The 19,554-nt window shown below is 35.7% G+C and overlaps 1 protein-coding gene across 1 annotated transcript; it reads left to right on the plus strand.

Annotated features, from left to right (window-relative positions):
- Positions 1-7,027: 7,027 nt before the first annotated feature.
- On the plus strand, positions 7,028-17,663 carry LOC121416057 (lysyl oxidase homolog 2-like). The gene is made up of 5 exons (XM_041609498.1): positions 7,028-7,161; positions 9,250-9,579; positions 10,094-10,215; positions 14,682-14,895; positions 15,535-17,663. The coding sequence occupies exons 1-5, from the start codon at positions 7,029-7,031 to the stop codon at positions 16,257-16,259; spliced, it is 1,524 nt and encodes a 507-aa protein (XP_041465432.1). The 5' UTR covers position 7,028; the 3' UTR covers positions 16,260-17,663.
- The last annotated feature ends 1,891 nt before the right edge of the window (positions 17,664-19,554 follow it).

Genomic DNA, 19,554 nt, shown 5'->3' on the forward strand with positions numbered 1-19,554 from the left:
CTATCACTCCCCATGTATAATTACTTTATGTTTTTTTTAGAGTGATATAATGGTATGTTATTTTAAGACTGATTCACAGCATGAACTGAATAAATTGTACGAATCTCTTACAGATAAAAAACAAAAAGAATAGTATTACAAAAATATATACAGAGCATGGGTAGCAATAACATATTTTTCGGGCTATACATGAATGAACTTAACATAATCAGCAGCCTATTTCAAATAATTATCATGACTATAGTTAATCCCGGTTACTTCTCCATATGCTTGAGAAATTGAAAAATATGGAAAGGTGGATATTATCATATAAATGAGTTGTAACATAATTACAAAGAATATCAGTGCCTATTGTACATTGTCTTATTTACGGAAAAGGTAATTTCAGGGATATGGATATTATTGTGAGTGCTGACGTGTTAACGACTTCAAATTTAAGAGGCACATCATTTTCAAATTGAATTGTAAAATATTCCGAATATTGACGCTAATCACGCTATAAAAAGCGATATTCAATAGATCTATACATTTGCAATTAAAGTTTTTGTAAATTGATTAGGCCCTACCACAAACTTATAATTTCTTATTTGTATCAATATGTTACTCGGACTCGAATATTATAAACAATCTCATAGACTAGTCATCATTTTGTGCGGAAACCGCCTTTGATGTAAATTAATTAATTTTCCATTTTTGTATTATAGGCAGCAATGTGATTTTACATGATTATTCAATAATTGGGATTAAAAATTCATTATTATTCAAAATAATAAAAATGAAAAAAATGATAGTAATAATGAAAATAATGCTAATAATAATAATAATATCAATGTAATAATGATAATAAGAATGATAAAAATAATAATAAAATGGTACTTGTAAAGCACAAGACTGATTAGCACTGCTTTATATAATAATTCTCCAATATTACACCTATATCAGGGGCGGATCCATGATTTTTCGAAGGGGGGGGCACATTTTCCCGAGAAAAAAATTGACAATAAAAAAAAAGAAAAAAAGGGTTTCAACCAAAAATCAATGGTATTTCGTCCACAAATAAATTTGACAAGCAAAAAAGGTCTTCACTTTCAAGGAGGGGGGAGGGGGCATACTGCTGTTTTAACGGCATGTTTATATTACAAATTTCAATCATGCCTCTTAAATGATCAAGAGCAACCCTCACAAGTACTTGATTCAATGCAGAAGAAACTAAGCGAGAGCCTAATAAGTAAAGGAGAAAACAATTTTTGAAGTTTAGGGTTCACTCAAATTATATGTGCTCATTGTAAGCAGTATGCAATCAAAAATATCGTGTCCAATAAACTCTTAAATCTTGTTATCTATTCAATTTTACAACTTTAGATTTTGACAGCATGAAGAAGAAGAATCACTCGTATAGATAAGCTAATTTTCTTATTTCTTTTTTTTCTGGCATTTTCATGACCAAATAACTGTTTCGGCATTTTACAGAGAATTCCCCGGCGACTTATTGTTGGATTTTGCATGGCTGCATGGTCAGTATTATCATATCCTCTAGCTAGGTTATTTTCCAGCTTCGTAAACCGAAAATCAAACCTATTCCACACAAAAATGATATCAAATGATTTGGGACAAAGCATTATGCCATATTATGGTGGATAGAGAGTTGTTAGTTCTCGTTTTAGCCACTTTTCTCGCCTTTCTTCCTTTTTTTTCGTATTGTCATGATTGAGTATTTTTATTGTATTTGTTTTGCAGGCCGGGCGTATCCCTGCGCAAGATTTTTTGCTTTCAAGGATACGCCCTCTTTTTTAATAAATATGTTATATATTCATATTTTTATGACACGTGATTTTGTATGACTCATATTGAAAAATGATACTTCGAAAAGGAAGAAAATGAATGTTTAATTTGAATTAAATTGTTCACATATTGTATTAGATATAGACGTGTTTGATTAACTGTGTATAACAAAGGAAAACAAAAAATGAATCAACAAGAACGAAGTGGGTAAGAAAAATAATGATCGATATGGTCAAGAGGCGAGTTGAATGACAAGATAACATTCGAATAATGCGTTAAAAACACACCTCTTTCGTGTTATCCCCCTTATTCATTATGAGTACGTGGATATAATAGACGAGCAGTAAGAAAAAAAATGGAAAAGCGAAAACGAATTAAGTTTAATAATGATTAGTTTTAAACTCTCTTTTTAAATATATGTTTTAAATCTATTGTTTTGCCTGAAAACAGGAACAAATAGCTATGATAGGATTAGAAGCTAATTTACCCTAGGCTTGAACATGTTGAAGCTATTACTTCAACACCTACCAGCATGACCAGTAACAATGTCTGGATCGATTTCGCAATCTATCTTCAGAAATATTGAGTATCCAACTATACTGTTCTTAAAATTATTTTTACATGATTAAAGACCACATCAGAAGCCAAGACAATTATGTATCATCATATCATCAATTATGAAGCAAGGGAATACAGCAATAAACGTTTCATTATTTTTTTAACCATTTATCAGCTTAGCATTCTTGTAACTTCTGAAGTTTTCCATGGCGAAGAAGAAAGGTGCGTTGGGTTTCACGGTATACCATGTATGGTATTGGGCAAATTCTTGGGAAAATATTGGTTGCAAAAATGACCACCCGAACTCTTCGCATTCTTCTTTCATGTCTTTAGAAGCTCTAAAAATCGCGAGAATCGGTTTTATTGCGCTTATAACCGGTCTATATGTAAGTCTCTGATATGTCATGTCAAATGAGTTATTATTACACGTTTTTATATCGAAAGGTGTGATTATTTTATTCTTTTTATGGACGGCCGAATTCAAAATTTAAATGATTTGGACTGAAAATAGCATTAGTGGTATTTCTTGTTCAAAATTACGAACCTACAATATTATAAGACATTTTTGCCCATTTCCCAGCTTCTTTGGTGCATCTTTTCATCAATCGAGGATTTATCTACATTTAAATTGTATGTAACAGATTATGCTGGACATAAAATACATACTAAAGTAACTGAGAAAACAAATTATGTCCTTAGACCACTATGTTTCCGTTCATTTGAGCACCGAACATTGCTAATGCCATCTTCCTTTTCATGTGTTTATTTCTAATTATTCAAATTATTAATCTTGGAAACAAAAAGATAATGTAACTATTCTAAAAATAAAGTCATGTGATCCCAACTCATTTTACCTAAAAAATAGACTCCTAGCCGGTGAAAAGCGCAATAGAATCCATCGTCAAAGCATTTTTTAGCTTTCCATAAATTTTTGTTTAATTCATCAACTTTACTTTTGCTCACAATAAGGTCTTTAAACAACACCATTTTATGTCGCTCGAACGTGTCAGTTGAAAGTTCAGAGGAAAGTCTGCTACAAAAGGCAGCTAAATTGAATACGGGTAGTAGTTTGATGCAATTTTGTCACACCGGGAGCACCTTCACGGTGCAACTTTGAGCCTTTTCGGAAAGGTGCAACTTTGCACCTCTCTGCAAGGTGCAAATTAGGGAAAGAGTTCCATTTGTACCCATACCAAAAATAACAAAATATTTTCGAGACTTCCGGTTTGTTCACTTTAAAATTTTCCTAAGGATTTTTAAATGTTACTTACCTTGCTTGGGACTCGTACGATCATCTCGTTGTAAATGTATCTTCCCGCAGCGGCTATGCTAGCGAGGAGCGCTGATACTGGAAGAGTTTGTTAGTGATAAAATGGAGATAATTTGACTATAGTCTATACTTACAGACCCTTTACTGACTAAATAAACAGATCTCTATGGACAGTTACACGCACTCGATCCTGTTCGAAAATTTGACGGAATAAAGCCATATTTTGGTATGTATTACCGCTCTCCCATCATGTTCTATATTAGGACTAGATATATTATTTTGAACCTTCTCCATATATGTTTATTTTCAATTTTAGTGTGGATACATAATATGGACCTGTTCCCTCAAATTAGCACCTATGTCATCCCATATCAGAATACATATTTTGTTTAGCCAAATTTCCAGTGTACGGAATTCTTATTCGATGCACATTATCAGAATTAGTGATTTATTATTCTACCTTTTATTCCGCAATAATTAATTGGCACAAAAAAAATGGTGGATCGTGTGTATGTAGTAGTACAGAAAGCATCAAAACACGCGCCTATATAATTAATACGTTTGGTTCCCCGCACATTTACGATTTACAAAAAGCTTACTGAAACAGTGATTAAAATGACTATCTTTGCCAAACGACCTGATTCCCCAAATAAAAACTAGAATAAACATGCTTAAATCACTTTTCTTATGCTCTTCTTCATAAACTATGCGAATTATGCAGTTATTTTGTTAATTCACATACCCCCTCAATATACAGTATATGATTTTTAAGTAGTTTGTTCCTAGACCCTATAAACTCTATACATTATTTAGAAGAAATTTCGCAAATAAAATATAGTTTTGTTGTCATTACACGTACACAATACGCACACTTCTACACACACAAACAAGAAAAAGTATTTTTTCATTGCCGGTAGGTTGAACTTTGCGAGCATTTTGATAAGGATAAAGTATGACAGGAACTAACGCGAAGTTAAAACTTGCATCCAAACCACCCGCTGTGTGCCTGCGCAGGCGCGATGGCGTGTGAACAGGGGTCGATGGCCAAGGGGGGGGGGTGCAAGAGGGAAAAATATGTTCATAAAATTATCATTGTATGAACATACAGGCAGTGGTGTAATGAGGCACAATTTTTGAGGGGGGCATGCAGACATGGCGTATTGGCCAGCAATTTATTCGAAAGAAAAAGTTGCGAGTGAACGAAGCGCGCGAGCAAAAATTTTGACATTTTTATTAAAGAAATCACATTTTGTGACAGATTTTGAAATAGTATTCAGAAAATGATATCATTTGTCACCTTTCTCTCTTTCCTTTTTTGTCTGTACGCGACTGTGAACAGGATTCTTTATTAAACGTCAAGTACACCCTAGAAAAATCCTGATTTGAATCAATAAAATCAGACAAGCATATAATGCTGAAAATGTCATCAAAATCGGACGTAAAATAAGAAAGTTATGACATTTTAAAGTTTCGCTTATTTTTCAAAAAATAGTTATATGCACAATTTAGTCACATGTAAATGAGATAATCGATGATGTTCCTGACGCACTATTTCTTTTGTTTTTCATTGTTTGAATTATATAATATTTTCATTTTTACAGATTTGACAAGAAGGGCCAATTTGACCGCGGAACAATAGAATGTTGACAAATGGTGATTCCACATGTTCATGAAGGAATTATTCGTTGTTTCACTTGACAAAGAGGAGAGAATTAGAATATTTCATATTTCCTATCATAAAATACAAAAAAAAACAACAGTGAGTGGATGACCTCGTCAGTCTTCTCATTTGCATTTAGACCAGGATGTGCATATAAATGTTTTGTGAAATTAAGCGAAAATTTAAAATGTCATACTTTAATCGCTAGAGGGTATTCATTTGTCTCGCAATCTACTATGGTCAACTAGGAAATTCATGATCAATCTCGCAAAAAGCGTTCACTGGCTTTCTAGGAAATTCAGTGAACACTTTTTGCGAGAGTGCCTGCCCCCCCCCCGCCTGTTACGCCACTGCGTGTGAAAGGTGCAACTGTGTTCGAAATCTCACTCTGCACCTTTTCTGGCAAGGTTGTACCTTGCTTGCACCCCTATTTCTTAGTGTGTTGAGTACCAAAAAGGATTTATACCTTTTAAGGTCAAGTCCATCACTACCCGATCCCGTGAACCCTTACTAAAAAGGTTTATTGATAAAATTCGGGTGTCAAATAAGGATCCACTACTCCGACTAAGTCAACGGTGTCCTTTATTTGCGAGGATCAAAGTCTAGATTTCGGGTATCCATTCGTCATGAAATATGTCACCTGAATTGAATTTATATTGTTTTGACGTTCGAAAAAAAGGATTTATCTGTCTGTGTTTGACCCAGGAAATATCAAAATAATTCCATTAATAATTGATAAGGGACTACCAATACAAACGACTTAAGGTTTAGTCTTCTAGTTTCAGCAAAATGTATTTTTTATTAATAAGAAAAAAAATGGTGAACATGAATATAAAAAGAACTAGGGTGTAAAGAGTCTGCATTAGTTATTCGTAAGATTAAGACTACATTTAGCTTTGACATTATTGGGCCAATACCAAGTAGAGTACTTCAGGAATAAGTTGGTTAGAATAAATAGAGACAAAAATGCACGATTATAACGATGAAAAATATCAAGAACGTTTGATGACGGATAACTTCGCAAAACTATTTATGCACAAGGTAGACCGTACGCACATGAGGGGATCATTACGTCATCCGCTCAGTAATTCTTCAAGTTGGTTTGATCTTTCTCTATGAACTAATGATGGAGTATACTTGGCCAAAGAATATTACAGCTGCTGAACTTCCACATTCTAGAGTCTAGATTGGAAAATTGAAATTGACATAAGATGATTCAGAGTAATTTTAAAGATTCTTAATTGTTCAGGTCAGTTTTGATATCTCTACTGTAATATATATATAGATACAATAAAAAGAATTATTTAGTGCGTAATTTGGCAATACCTAAGTAAATCATCTTGACCTTCTCCGTTATCACATAGAACAGAAGGGGTCGGATTTTAAACCTTGTGGAACTCCTTTAATAGCTTTACTGTAAACTGAGGATCATTGTTGAATCACTATGTGATCAGTAAAATAATATCTAACAAAGAGATCTTCTTGCATATCACTACAATTAAAGACATCGACTCTTATTTTAAGAGGTCTATAATTATCACATGCCAGTTGCTACCATGGCTTGTTTGCTTCAAAATAATCCCCTAAAGACCAGTGAAGTAATTGAACGTCACGAGCATTGGATCAGCTTGTACATATCATTCATACAAACATAATTTACGTCATTTTTAGTGCCATAACAATAAAATCGAACGATGAATGCCATTTATGGGATGCATGACTACACTTTGCAAATAGTACAAAGAATTGTGCAAATTCATGATCGTTTCTATTTCCATAACGCGGGCACGAAGTGTATTCAAGAGAGAAAACATGGCGTTGGGAAGCACAACACAGGCTTCACGATTTCGGAGCTTATTTTGGGTTCTACTTTGTTATATGATACCAACGGGTATGTATTCTTTGCATCAATATTAATGTTGAATATAATTTTGGAGAAAAGTGTGAATAAAACATGTTAAATGACAGACCAATTAAACGTACACTGAGTCCAAGTTTGAGGAAGTTCCTGTTTCAAAACTCACATTTAATTGTAGTCATCAATTGCATGGGAAGAAAACTGTCAGTGATTTGACTATGCAATGACTATGAAAATACTACTTAAAAAGTGTTTAAAAAACAACAAATGATTGTTTGAATCTACACAGCAAAAACAGTGGTGTTATCCGGTGTACATAGAGGACCACACCAGTTACTTTACACCGGTGTTAAATTAGTGGTGTTAGTTTTACACCTATAGGTGTTATTACAACACCTATGGTTGTTACATTTACACTCTTTGGTGTTATGTTCAATCTCTAGGGTGTTATTTTAACACCTCAGGGTGTGGTCCTCTATTAACACCAATTAGTGTCAGTTTTACCACCACAGTTTTTACAGTGTATGATTGACGAATCCTATTTAAATGTAGAATGATATAAAATACTTAGAGGGATAGATTGATAATGAAGCAAAGAGTACTATTGTTTATAGATGTGGGTAATTATATACCAGTCATTAACATATTAATCACGATTTTCACTATGCTTTAGATGACGCGTTAAATCAAAACGAGGATGAATTTCAGAGTCAACTTTATGTATAAAAAATCTGTTGGTTTTTGTTATCAAGGGAAACATTGAGAAATAATATAAATTCATTCCAATCAATACGACTGTGATGCGATTTCAGGTCCTACATTGGAATTTCAAATTATTATTTTTTTTTAGATGGAGCAATTATGATTCCTGATAGTTTTAATAATGCATGAGACTTGAAAAGCGCACTTTCCATCTTGATTAAATAGTAGTAGTAGTAGTAGTAGAAGTAGTAAAACTAGTATTATTAGTATTAATATAAGTAGTAGTGTAGCAGCAGCAGCAGCAGCAGGAGAAGTAGTAATAATGACAACAAAAACTGTGCAGTAATAGATCTAGTAGCAGTAGAAGCAGCAGCAGCAGCAGCAGCAGCAGTAGGAGTAGTAGTAGTAGTAGTAGTAGTAGTTAGCAGCAGCAGTAGTAGTAACAGCAGTAGTAGTAGTTGTTGTTGTAGTATTAGTAGTAGTAGTAGTAGTAGTAGTAGTAGTAGGGGGAGTAGTGGTAGTAGTAGTAGTAGTAGTAGTAGCAGTAGTAGTAGTAGTAGGGGTAGTAGTAGTAGTAGTAGTAGTAGGGGCAATAGTAGGGGTAGTAGTAGGAGTAATAGAAGTAGTAGTAGTAGTAGTATTAGTAGTAGGGGCAGTAGTGGGGTAGTAGTAGTAGTAGTAGTAGTAGTAGTAGTAGTAGTAGTAGTAGTAGTAGTAGAAGAAATAGTAGTAGTAGTAGTAGTAGTAGAAGTAGTAGTAGTAGTAGTAGTAGTAGTAGTAGTAGTAGTAGTAGTAGTAGAAGTAGTAGTAGTAGTAGTAGTAGTAGTAGTAGTAGTAGTAGTAGTAGTAGTAGTAGTAGTAGTAGTAGTAGTAGTAGTAGTAGTAGTAGTAGTGGTGGTAGTAGTGGTAGTAGTAGTGGTGGTGGTAGTAGTGGTGGTGGTGGTGGTAGAAAGTGCCTTACATATAGTACCATTATTAGCAGATTTTATGGTGCATATATACATGAAAAACCGGATAATTTGGGGGACTGTTTGTAAGATAGGTGACGAACAGCTACTAGTATTCTACAGACTTTTTGTTGTCATGAGCAGGATGCGTATCTAATGAAAAAAGTCATGTAGATGAAAGGGCGAACTGATATGTGTATACATGTATGTACAGGAGTTCGTGACCAAGATACGCTTACACTGAACAAATATAATGCCTATGATGTGAACACATAGCGTGAGCTGAGTCGTTTTGTATCCAGACCTGACGGAAAAGCACTTTTTGTATACATAATGTGAGATGCGTTAAACAAAAGCGCGAAACGCGAGCTGAAATATTTTTGTACATTGACTTATTATGCGATATATTCAAGTGTCATTCAATCGTCATGTATCTCATGAAATTTTAAATGCCGTCATTTTTTATTAACAGGTTCAGGTAATCTTGATTGGGTGATTCGCCTGGATGGCTCACAGCTATCCACCGAGGGGAGAATAGAAGTGTTCTTAGATGGCCAATGGGGGACCATCACGAATATTAATACGTGGGGCTACAATGAAGTTAGTGTAGTCTGCAAGCAGCTTGGATTCCATGGCAAACAAGTTGCGGTTCTTGGAGGAGGTTATTATGGTCGAGGCAGTGGCCCAGTCCATCTTGCGAATGTGAAGTGTCGGGAGGAAGCAACTTCCTTGGAACAATGTTCACATGTCCAAGTGAAAGGAGAATACATTGACCATGAATTCGACGTGGCCATTACTTGCGGTATGTCCAAACCGGACTCTTTGTGTCTAATTATACTCTGTTCAGAATACTTCCTCCTTTCCCGTAAATGAACGGCTGAAATTAAATGCATCTGAATTGGGTGTGTAGGGAAAAAATAAAATCATACTATTGCCATTTCGCGTTTATGAAGTAATGCCGGAAAAGATTTGATCATTTTTTACGAGGTTTTTCAAATGTGGAATAAACATGAAATCTGGAGTTTGGACCTGAATATTGTTTATTTTGGTCAGGCCTAGGGACGCCCTCTGTAGTCAAGAATTAGATTTTATAGCCTACCATATCAATTAATGTGTCACAGTCTTATGACTATCTAGGAAACGGCTTTCAATCGAATTTAATCTACATTTGAAGGCACATGTAAAATTGTAGGCCTAATTACCGTAGTCCTATAGTAAAAGGTGAGGGAAATATTCGGTCTCACTGCGAGTAAAACTGAAGCACTGAACTTGAGCTATTAACTTGCCGGATTTTTTTTATAACGTTCTGCGTTTAGATGCTGCAATTCGCCTCAAAGGGAGTCGAACTAGTGGAAATTTTTTGAACGGCATTGTTCAAGTATATACCAACGAATGGATCACCTTATGCACGTCTTACTGGACAAGTGCCAACTCGAAGGTTTGTTATTTCCTAAGTTTATTTTCGAATTGAAACACATATGATCGCTAACCGCCAAACAGACAACTTGACATACATACGCACATCTAGCCGACCATAATTCCATGTAGTGTTACGATACTGCAACAAATAACAATGAAAATTTAGTTTTAAATTTTATTTCCTTTTTTTATTACAGGAAATAGATCAGTCATACACTAAACAACACAAAAATAATAATCTTACATCTCTTAAAGTGTCAGTTCTGATTAGTCCCTTTGTATATTCCAAATGATATACATATCAAGGTTGGCTGGCAAAAGTTCCTTAATAAAATTAATGTCCACAATGCTGGCGATGATGAAGTTGATGTTCAAACACGACGAATAATAAGAGTCACTGTAACGAGTTGAAATGTCTGTGAAGATGATGTTGATGATGATTAACAGTCAATTTCAGCATTCCATGGGTTGAAAGCGTTCATTAAAACAGGTTGATGATCTCGATGAGAACTGAGAATTTCTCTCTCAAAGTAACTGCAAACAGTTAATTGATGGCGTGCAAATAATTCCACAGAAGATAAATTTTGAATTCCAGTTGGAAATAATCTATGCTCTGACCTAATGTTTGGTGTGAAACTCTGAGTTCTGATCTGATATGATGAAGAAACTGCCAGCTTATTTATATTAATTTCAACTATTCTGGAAGATTGTCTTTAAAAGAGAAGATTATCCTTCTTTCTAGAATAGTCCACTTCTAGAAGACTCTTGAATGAGCTCAGCGAAATTAACATTGTAAACAGCATAGCTAATCCTATTGTCCTTTCCACTACCACTAGGACTCTTTTATATATACAATTCTTATATATAATAGTAAGCTACTTCAAGATAGTCCAAGCGTTATTTTATTAATTGGTATTGTCATTTAAAGGGATGGTCCGGGCTGAAAGTTTTTATAGCTTAATAAATAGAGTAGAATTCACCGAGCAAAATGTCGAAATTTCATCAAAATCCGATAGCAAATTTATTGAATTTTAAAGTTTAGCAATATTTTGTGAAAACAGTCGTCATGAATATTCATTAGATGGGCTGATGATGTCACATCACCACTTGCTCTTTTGTATTTTATTATATGAAATTAGGTTTATTCAATTTTTTCCTCCAAGAATTAGAAAATTTGGATTGAAAACCGATTTAGTGCATTATATATTTATTGCTGCAACTTATTTCATTATAAGGGAGGCGTATTATTCAGACAAGTATGAAATAATGAAAAAAAATATCATTTTTTAATAACATAAGAAAGCGGAAAGTGGGGATGTGACATCATCACCCTACCCAACTGAAAATTCATGACGACTGTTTTCACAAAATATTGCTAAATTTTAAACTTCAATAACTTTATCATTCTTTATCCGATTTTGATGACATTTTTGGCATTTTACTCTGTGAATTCTACTCTTTGTATAAAGATATAAATATTTTCAGCCTGGACCATCCCTTTAAAGACATATTTACGTCAGTTTCCATTGTGAGAATAACCTCATTTGCAGTGATTGTAGAAATAAGCTTGAAAATATGCTCTGCGATAAAAATGAAAGTGATGGAGGTGGCATCTAAGTCTTCTTAAAGGTCAAGTCCACCCCAGAAAAAAATGTTGATTTTAATAGATAGAGATAAATCGAACTAGCAAAACGCTGAAAATTTCATCAAAATCGGATGTAATATAAGAAAGTTATCGTCCGGGTGCTGATCATGAATAATGGTGAATGACATAATGTAATCCAGTGCACATCGTACACATTGTGTAGTAAAGTCATCAGCTCACTCTCCTTTGCCGAAATGATTGTCTTAGGTTAAGGCGAGATTTTTTTGTAGGGAATGTATCAAAGGACACGTCCACCCAAACAAAAAGTTGATTCGAATAAAAAGAAAAAAAATCCAACAATCATAAACTGAAAATTTCATCCAACATATCAAAGGAATTCATTTTGTTTTTCCAAGCAAAGTTTTATCGATATATTGACATTCTTTATGTGTGAAGGTATTAAATGATTTTCTATATTCTTTTCACAATTTTCAACATTTACTCGATATCGACACTTCATTGTTTGACTAATAAAAAAATAAGACAAATAATTATCTTGATTTTTTTTGTTCACATTCATCATGAGTAAGTAAATATCCATTATCATCTACAGTGCGTCCCAAAAAAAACTATACACTTTTGAAATGGCTGCCAAATAAAAAATGTAGCACTTTGGGGGAAAAGACTTATAGATATGGAAAGCCAATAAAGTCAACTTTCAAATGACACCAAAAAATTGGAAAATTATTCATGCTTGAGCGAGCACTGCCCACTGAAACAGAGGGTATGAAAATTAGGGTGGGCTGGAATTAGCCTTCCAATTTCTTTCAGATTTTTTGTTTGGTACTTGCAAAGTTGAAGGTTATTTGGTGAATTAAAGATCAGATGTGATCAGTTTGTTGTTTGTGAAAATTTCATACGTTATTAAATTGAAATTTAATGCATGAGTGATCATGAATTGCAATTTTTAGTGCAGCTTTATCATGTGGATCATGTGGATCTCAACAATGTGTTCATGACAGTCAGGAGAAGAGGGGGTAATATGACTTAGGTAGGTGAAGTAAGTTGATGGGCTAAAGGTCAGCAGAACATTTAGCAACCCCTCCCTCCATCTCTACCCCCTCCCCCCACTTCTCTCCTCCTGAGAGACTAAGTTTGGCTAGGCTGGGCAGGAATTAGCCATACAGTTTTTTGAGAGGTTAGTCCTTTGGAACTTACAAAGCTAAGGGTGTTCTGCTATTCATGAGTGAGATAAGTTTTGGTTTTAATAGGCAAATTTCATGAATTACTAAATTGAAATGTACTGCATGAGTGAACAGGAATTGTAATTTTAGTGTAGCATATTCATCTTGTGGACATCAGAAGTGTGTTCATGAGAGTCAGAGTAATGTGATGGTACATGTACCTGTTACAAGCAAGAGGGCGAGGTATGCTAAGACTTGGTTAAAAGGGCATTCCTCTTCTTTTTGTCCTTTTACAAATTAAAAGTCATAGGTACCCTCCCCTCTTCATCTCCATTTTCCAGCCCCCCCCCCCTCTCTCTCTCTCTGTCTCATCTCCTGGATTGTAGCCTTTTCAAAACTTAACTGCCAAGTGACCGGTGGCTGATGGTCAGTTTGAATGATTACCAAAAATATAATGATTATGATGATTAATGAAATAATTTATTGGAAAAAATGAATGTTTTATTGATCACATTGCACATTGAATGAGTTGATTTACTGATAAATTGTTGATTGAATGATTGATAGGAAAGAGTTGATGCTCTGGACTTCACGCGTACATGAGAATAGCCATCAGTCTCTCAACAGGAGGGGAGGGTGGGAAAGAGGGGGGGGGGCAGGGGCTGAATGTTCTGTTGACCCTTATTTCATCAACCTACTTCTCCCACTTAAGCCCTATCTCACGATTTTCACCCTCTATTCTCCCGACTGGCCGACTCACATGAACACATTGCTGAGATCCCCATGATAAAGTTGAAATGCTGCCCCAAAAGAGATCCAAATGATAAAGTTGAAATGCTGCTCCAAAAGTGTAATTTGTGTTCACTCATGCATAAAATAATAACTTAAAAAATTTGCTTAAGCTATCAAAACTGATCAAGGTTGATCATTGATCTATCACAACGCCCTTAACTTTGCAAGTTCGAAATGATTTGCCTCTCAACAACTGAAATAAATTGGAAGGCTAATTCCAGCCCACCCTAATTTTCATACCCTTTGTTTCAGTGGGCAGTGCTCGCTCAAGCATTAATAGTTTTCCAACTTTCTGGTGTCATTTGAAAGTTGACTTCATTGGCTTTCCATATATGTGAGTCTTTTTCCCCAAAGTGCTAGATTTTTTATTTGGCGGCCATTTCAAAAGTGTATAGCCAGACGCCTTAGACTACTCGGCTACGGCACCTCCACACTGGGCGTTGTGGCATGCGCCTGTAATCCAAGCAATGTGGGGAAGTTAAATTGATGCAGAGGTTCGAGGGTCGAGCCCTGGGGAGCGTTTCATGAAAGGACCCGTCAGACGTTTTATCCGACAAGTCCTGTTTTATCCGACAGTTACTATAGTAACAGTGCTTCTCAACCAATCAGAATCCAGGAAAGTTGTCAGATCTGCAACTTGTCGGACGAAAATATTGATGAAACGCCCCCCAGGTCACGTCTTTCGGATGGTTACGTTAAAAGTCGACGTAAATAATCATATCTAATTGATACACATCTGACAAATCTCAAATATACATACACACACCCTTATCATCAATCAAGTCATTCATAAATCTAATGCCCCAGATCACTGAAGGTTCTTTGCCAAAAATTAGGCCAATCTGGAAAAACATTATAATGACTCACGTTGGTTAAAATACTTTGTTTGTTACTAAATCTGGATGTTTTATTCAATATTTGCAGGTGGCGTGTAGACGACTAGGGTATCCAGTAGGACGTGCTTCTTCGATTAGGGTTCCTGAGACATTAACCTCAGTATACAGGAGGGATTACCAATGCACCGGCAATGAATGGGCATTGGAAGAATGTCCCAACAATGTTAATAATTTAACATCTTGTCAATCGCAAGTCCCTTATATAAATTGCAGCAATGTGGAGACATCTTCACCCTCATACGGTGAGTATAAAGAATACAAGATCATTTAGGGCTGGTAACCGGATTGTGCCCTTAATAGAAAGCGCGATTTAGGGAAAGCCCTGATGAGAACTTCCACGAAACCTCCATTTCCATTGGCTGCTGAAGCCTGTGCCCAGTTCTTTATATTACGCCTCGGGATCTGTACCATAACACAAAGTTTGCAATCATAGTTGGTTGCACATAATATCCCACATTATACCCACTATGAACCAATCGCAATCATTGTTTCAGAGTGCACTAACTCTCAAATTACCGAGCTATGTGGTTAGGAAAGTTAGGAAGGGATTATTTTACAATGGGTAGTGGATTGTTTTACCATGGTATGTCAGTAACAAAGTCCATCTGAAAACATTCAAGGTAAATTTTCAAGTGTGTGAGAAAAAAATCAGTATACCGGATAGACCAGAGATTCCATTTTGAGTAAAGCCTCACTGGAGACAACAAGAACCCTGGAATTATCAGATCCTTACACCTTAGCGGAAAATGACAAGCGTCGACACATTCTTTATAATATCGACATGACGCAAGTATCAAGACACTATGATCATGATGATATCGAATGCTTATCTGCCTAATTTTGAGGGGTAATTAAAAAAAAACTTGTTTTTTCTTTTACAGATAAGTCATCATTTACACTGTCCACAATCTCTGGATCTATAGTCTTCCTCGTGATCATCATCATGGTCCTCCTAGGTTACCTTGTCAGTGTGAGGAAAAGATCCAGCAGACACAGGCGATGGATCACATTAGCTAATGGACGGCAACAAGATCGACCAAGTGAGACGGAGAGAAGAAGGAGGAGGAGGAGGAGGTCAGGAAGAGTGAGAAGGGGTACCCAAAGACGTCAAGCACCTAATGTCAATACCATCAGTAATGGTCAACAGGGGAACGACTTGCCTCCTTACTCCCGCCTTGAGGAAGACATACCACCGCCGTACTCACAGCTGTCTCTTCCACGGATTGAGATCCCGGTTGTAGGAAGAGAGGAACGTTATACCGAACAACCTCCGCGTTATACCGAAACTGACGCTCTCGATTTCTTCCAAGAGCTTGACGCCGATCAGTTGCGATTACAGTATGAGAACAGGGCGGACGCTGAACGGTTAGCGGCTCGCTGCGGTCAACAATCACCTCCGGACTATTCCACAGCGGTTGAATCGCCGCAGATGAATACTCAGTCTGTAAGTCAACATAATGAACTGGAAACTATTTCCTTGCAAGGCCCCTCAAGCTCTGGCGATGAGGGCGATGATATATCCCTATCAGGTTGCCGAAACCCAATCCCCATTATCCCTAAAGACATGGTCAATATGGACGCAACTGTAACATCAGTTGAAGTGTAGTAACTACGAAAGAGGCTTAGTTTATTTAGAGGTACTTTTAGAAAAAAAAATCAGTAGCATAAATTATACATTCTTTAAAAGACAAAAAAATGAACATACAAGCATGGCACTAATCAAAACTATTAACAACAAGGGTTTGCAAGGTAAAGTATGAAAATAAACAAGAACAATTTTTAAGTTCTACGTAGAATGCCTGAATATTCGTCTGACAATAAGATTTTGATTGAACGCAAACTATATAAAGAAGTCTGAGCTAAAATATATATGTGACAATAATAAAGTGGGGTTACTCAATGAATAACTCTGGGTATTTTCACTACGAGTCTCGTAGTAAGAATAATGAACATTTCCTTTCGTTTACTCTTAATTTGCAATGATTATTTTCGTATTCTGAAAATTACAAGAAGGTGAGATGACGGTGCTGGATATAGGTATTGGGAAATGAACGGAACTGTACAAAATTTTCACCAACATTATGTTGCCGTTTAAATAAATTATTGTATTTGTTGATATAATATTTCCTATCTGGCAGATTCTTGTCGCTTTTCACGAGAAATATTTACTGTTTATTCAATAATATCCTCCTAGCTGGCGCACTTCACTCACTGCTCGAAGAAGTAGAGTCCTTCGACAATTCAGTCCAACATGTTTGTATGAATGGACGGTATTCTGGTATTGTGATGGCGTCCTAATTATAAAACTCCTTTTCTCTCTTCTGGTGATTTTAGTCATTATCATGGTCATTATAAACTTTTCCTTTTCATCTTCGTGTTAATTCAGGCAACCAAAACAGCCAAGTACAATCGTGTCTATTTTTGTTCGTTGTCCACACATGGGCTGCATAGCTCTTCTCAGCCGAACGGTTGTTCTTCTGACGGGTCCAGATATGAATAGGACCTACACAAAAATACAGGTTTGACAAACCCGCATAAGTTTGTATCCCCGATACAATGGGAAGAGTACAAGAAGACTGCATCAACATAAGATTGGACATTACAAATTTAAGATTTGACGTTATTTGAAAGACATAAAGAATTATATAAATCCCACCCTGTCCTATCAGAAAGACGTGGTGATACGGCAAATAACAATGGAAGTAATACAAGATTTTATGATAGGCTATGTAAGATATGAATTATCTTTAATTGATATGAAATGAGATGTATCTATTATCATGCTGTGTCATAAAATGAAAGATTTGTTATACGACATTCTATGCAAGTCAGTACTAATGCTTAAATATTATATGCACGTATTCACATTCTTAATTTGAAATAAAGGTAACATGATGTGACATATATTTTATTGTATATAAACTACGTAATCACTTAATTAAATGATCTGTCTACATAATGATTTATATTTTGTTAATCATTGATATTAAATTGTGTATTACCCCAAGGATATTGTTTAACATGTTTTGAAAATATTGATTATAAAAAGAATAGAATTACAAAATAACTGATAATACAAACCCTTAAGTGAGAATGACGAAACAAAGAAGAATGTGTTTGCAGCTACAGAAAGAGAGAGAGAGAACTGCTATTTATTAAATTAAAAAAGGGACATGAAGACGGGGGATGGGGTGAAGGAGTGTGTGTGTGTGTGTGATGGTGTGTGCGTGAGTGTGTGTGGAGGTGCCGTGGCCAAGTGGTCTAAGGCGCCTGGCTATACAGGCTTATGTCGAAAGGGTGGGTGCTGTCGCGTTAGGGTGCGTCAACGCGAACGCGAAGATTCGTCCAAAGCCCCCCCGGTTTAGCCGAAAGGGTGCGTCGGGAGCGCCACGTCGCGTCGCGTTCACTGGAACGCGCCCTTTCGTCCAAAGCCCCCCCGGTTTGGACGAAAGGGTGTGTTTAATAATAATGAATGAATAAATAAATAAAAATACAAATATTTATAAGAAAGCTGAATATAAGGTATTTTGCCAATTTGCACGTAAAATAGTGGATTTTCAATCATTTAAAGCATTGACAATTTGAGGAAAAGAAAGAAAAGTTCAACTAATAATAATAATGATAATAATAATAATAATGATAATAATAATAATTATGATAATAAAATCAGATACCCACCCTTGCAATAAGCCACTTGGCGCCAATTTTTCACTCCAAATTCAATTTCCATAAATTCACTCTTTGGGGTGAAAATTATTATTATTATCATGATTATTATTATTATCATTATTATCATTAGTTGAACTTTTCTTTCTTTTCCTCAAATTGTCACTGCTTTAAATGATTGAAAATCCACTATTTTACGTGCAAATTGGCAAAATACCTTATATTCAGCTTTCTTATAAATATTTGTATTTTTATTTATTTATTCATTCATTATTATTAAACACACCCTTTCGTCCAAACCGGGGGGGCTTTGGACGAAAGGGCGCGTTCCAGTGAACGCGACGCGACGTGGCGCTCCCGACGCACCCTTTCGGCTAAACCGGGGGGGCTTTGGACGAATCTTCGCGTTCGCGTTGACGCACCCTAACGCGACAGCACCCACCCTTTCGAAATAAGCCGGCTATACATGGAAAATCCGAAGTTCGATCCCCGGCCGCGGCACCTATGCCTGTGAGCAAGGCATTTAATTTACATTGCTCTTTTATCCTGCTTTCAAATAAATGGAAATGCTATATGCATTATTGGTAACTAGGTGTACACTTGTGTTAAAAAAAAGTGTGTGTGTGTCAGAGAGAGAGAGAGAGAGTACGAGGGAGAGGGTGTGTCTTCAAGTCTATCATATCACTGTTCAGATTGCTTAAGTTTTTAATCAGAATGCAAGGAAGATGTAACATGTTATTTATAGCAGGATACAAAATCCATTCCAGTAACTCTTTTTTTATTATTTGAAGCACATAATGATATCAGTCATACAAATTTGGAAGAGTACTTGATAATGCCATATGATTATTTTGTAAACAGCGCCACCACACTCGAATCATTTACTCAATTTGCTGAGACGGAAACTTGAATTCGAGCTGAAGGTTTTTATTCAATGGAAAAACAAAATCAATACGAAAAATATACACCGGATAATGATATAAAGTTAGAAAACTAAATTTGATATGGTCTTTATACACAAGACATGATTTCTACTATATCCAAAATGATAACCTTATACCACTTTTGTGATATCGAGTTCAGTTGTTGCCGCGAAAAAAAAATAGCACGCTTTGTCGCAGCACTCAGAAGCGCCGGTATCTTACCAAATACATTTCAGTATTATAGAACAAGAATTGTTGAGCCCTTTATTGTTTAATTCTTTAATAGAAATGCAAACAGCAAAATAATAATAA

The sequence above is a fragment of the Lytechinus variegatus genome, chromosome 5, assembly GCF_018143015.1.
Source record: "Lytechinus variegatus isolate NC3 chromosome 5, Lvar_3.0, whole genome shotgun sequence".
Taxonomy (NCBI): domain Eukaryota; kingdom Metazoa; phylum Echinodermata; class Echinoidea; order Temnopleuroida; family Toxopneustidae; genus Lytechinus; species Lytechinus variegatus.

Excerpts from the sequence above, each read along its gene's own strand:
- LOC121416057 (XM_041609498.1), top strand. The coding sequence starts at position 7,029 with ATGATCGTTTCTATTTCCATAACGCGGGCACGAAGTGTATTCAAGAGA. Across the intron at positions 7,162-9,249 it reads TTGTTATATGATACCAACGG|GTTCAGGTAATCTTGATTGG; the intron begins GTATGTATTCTT and ends TTTTATTAACAG. Across the intron at positions 9,580-10,093 it reads CGACGTGGCCATTACTTGCG|ATGCTGCAATTCGCCTCAAA; the intron begins GTATGTCCAAAC and ends TTCTGCGTTTAG.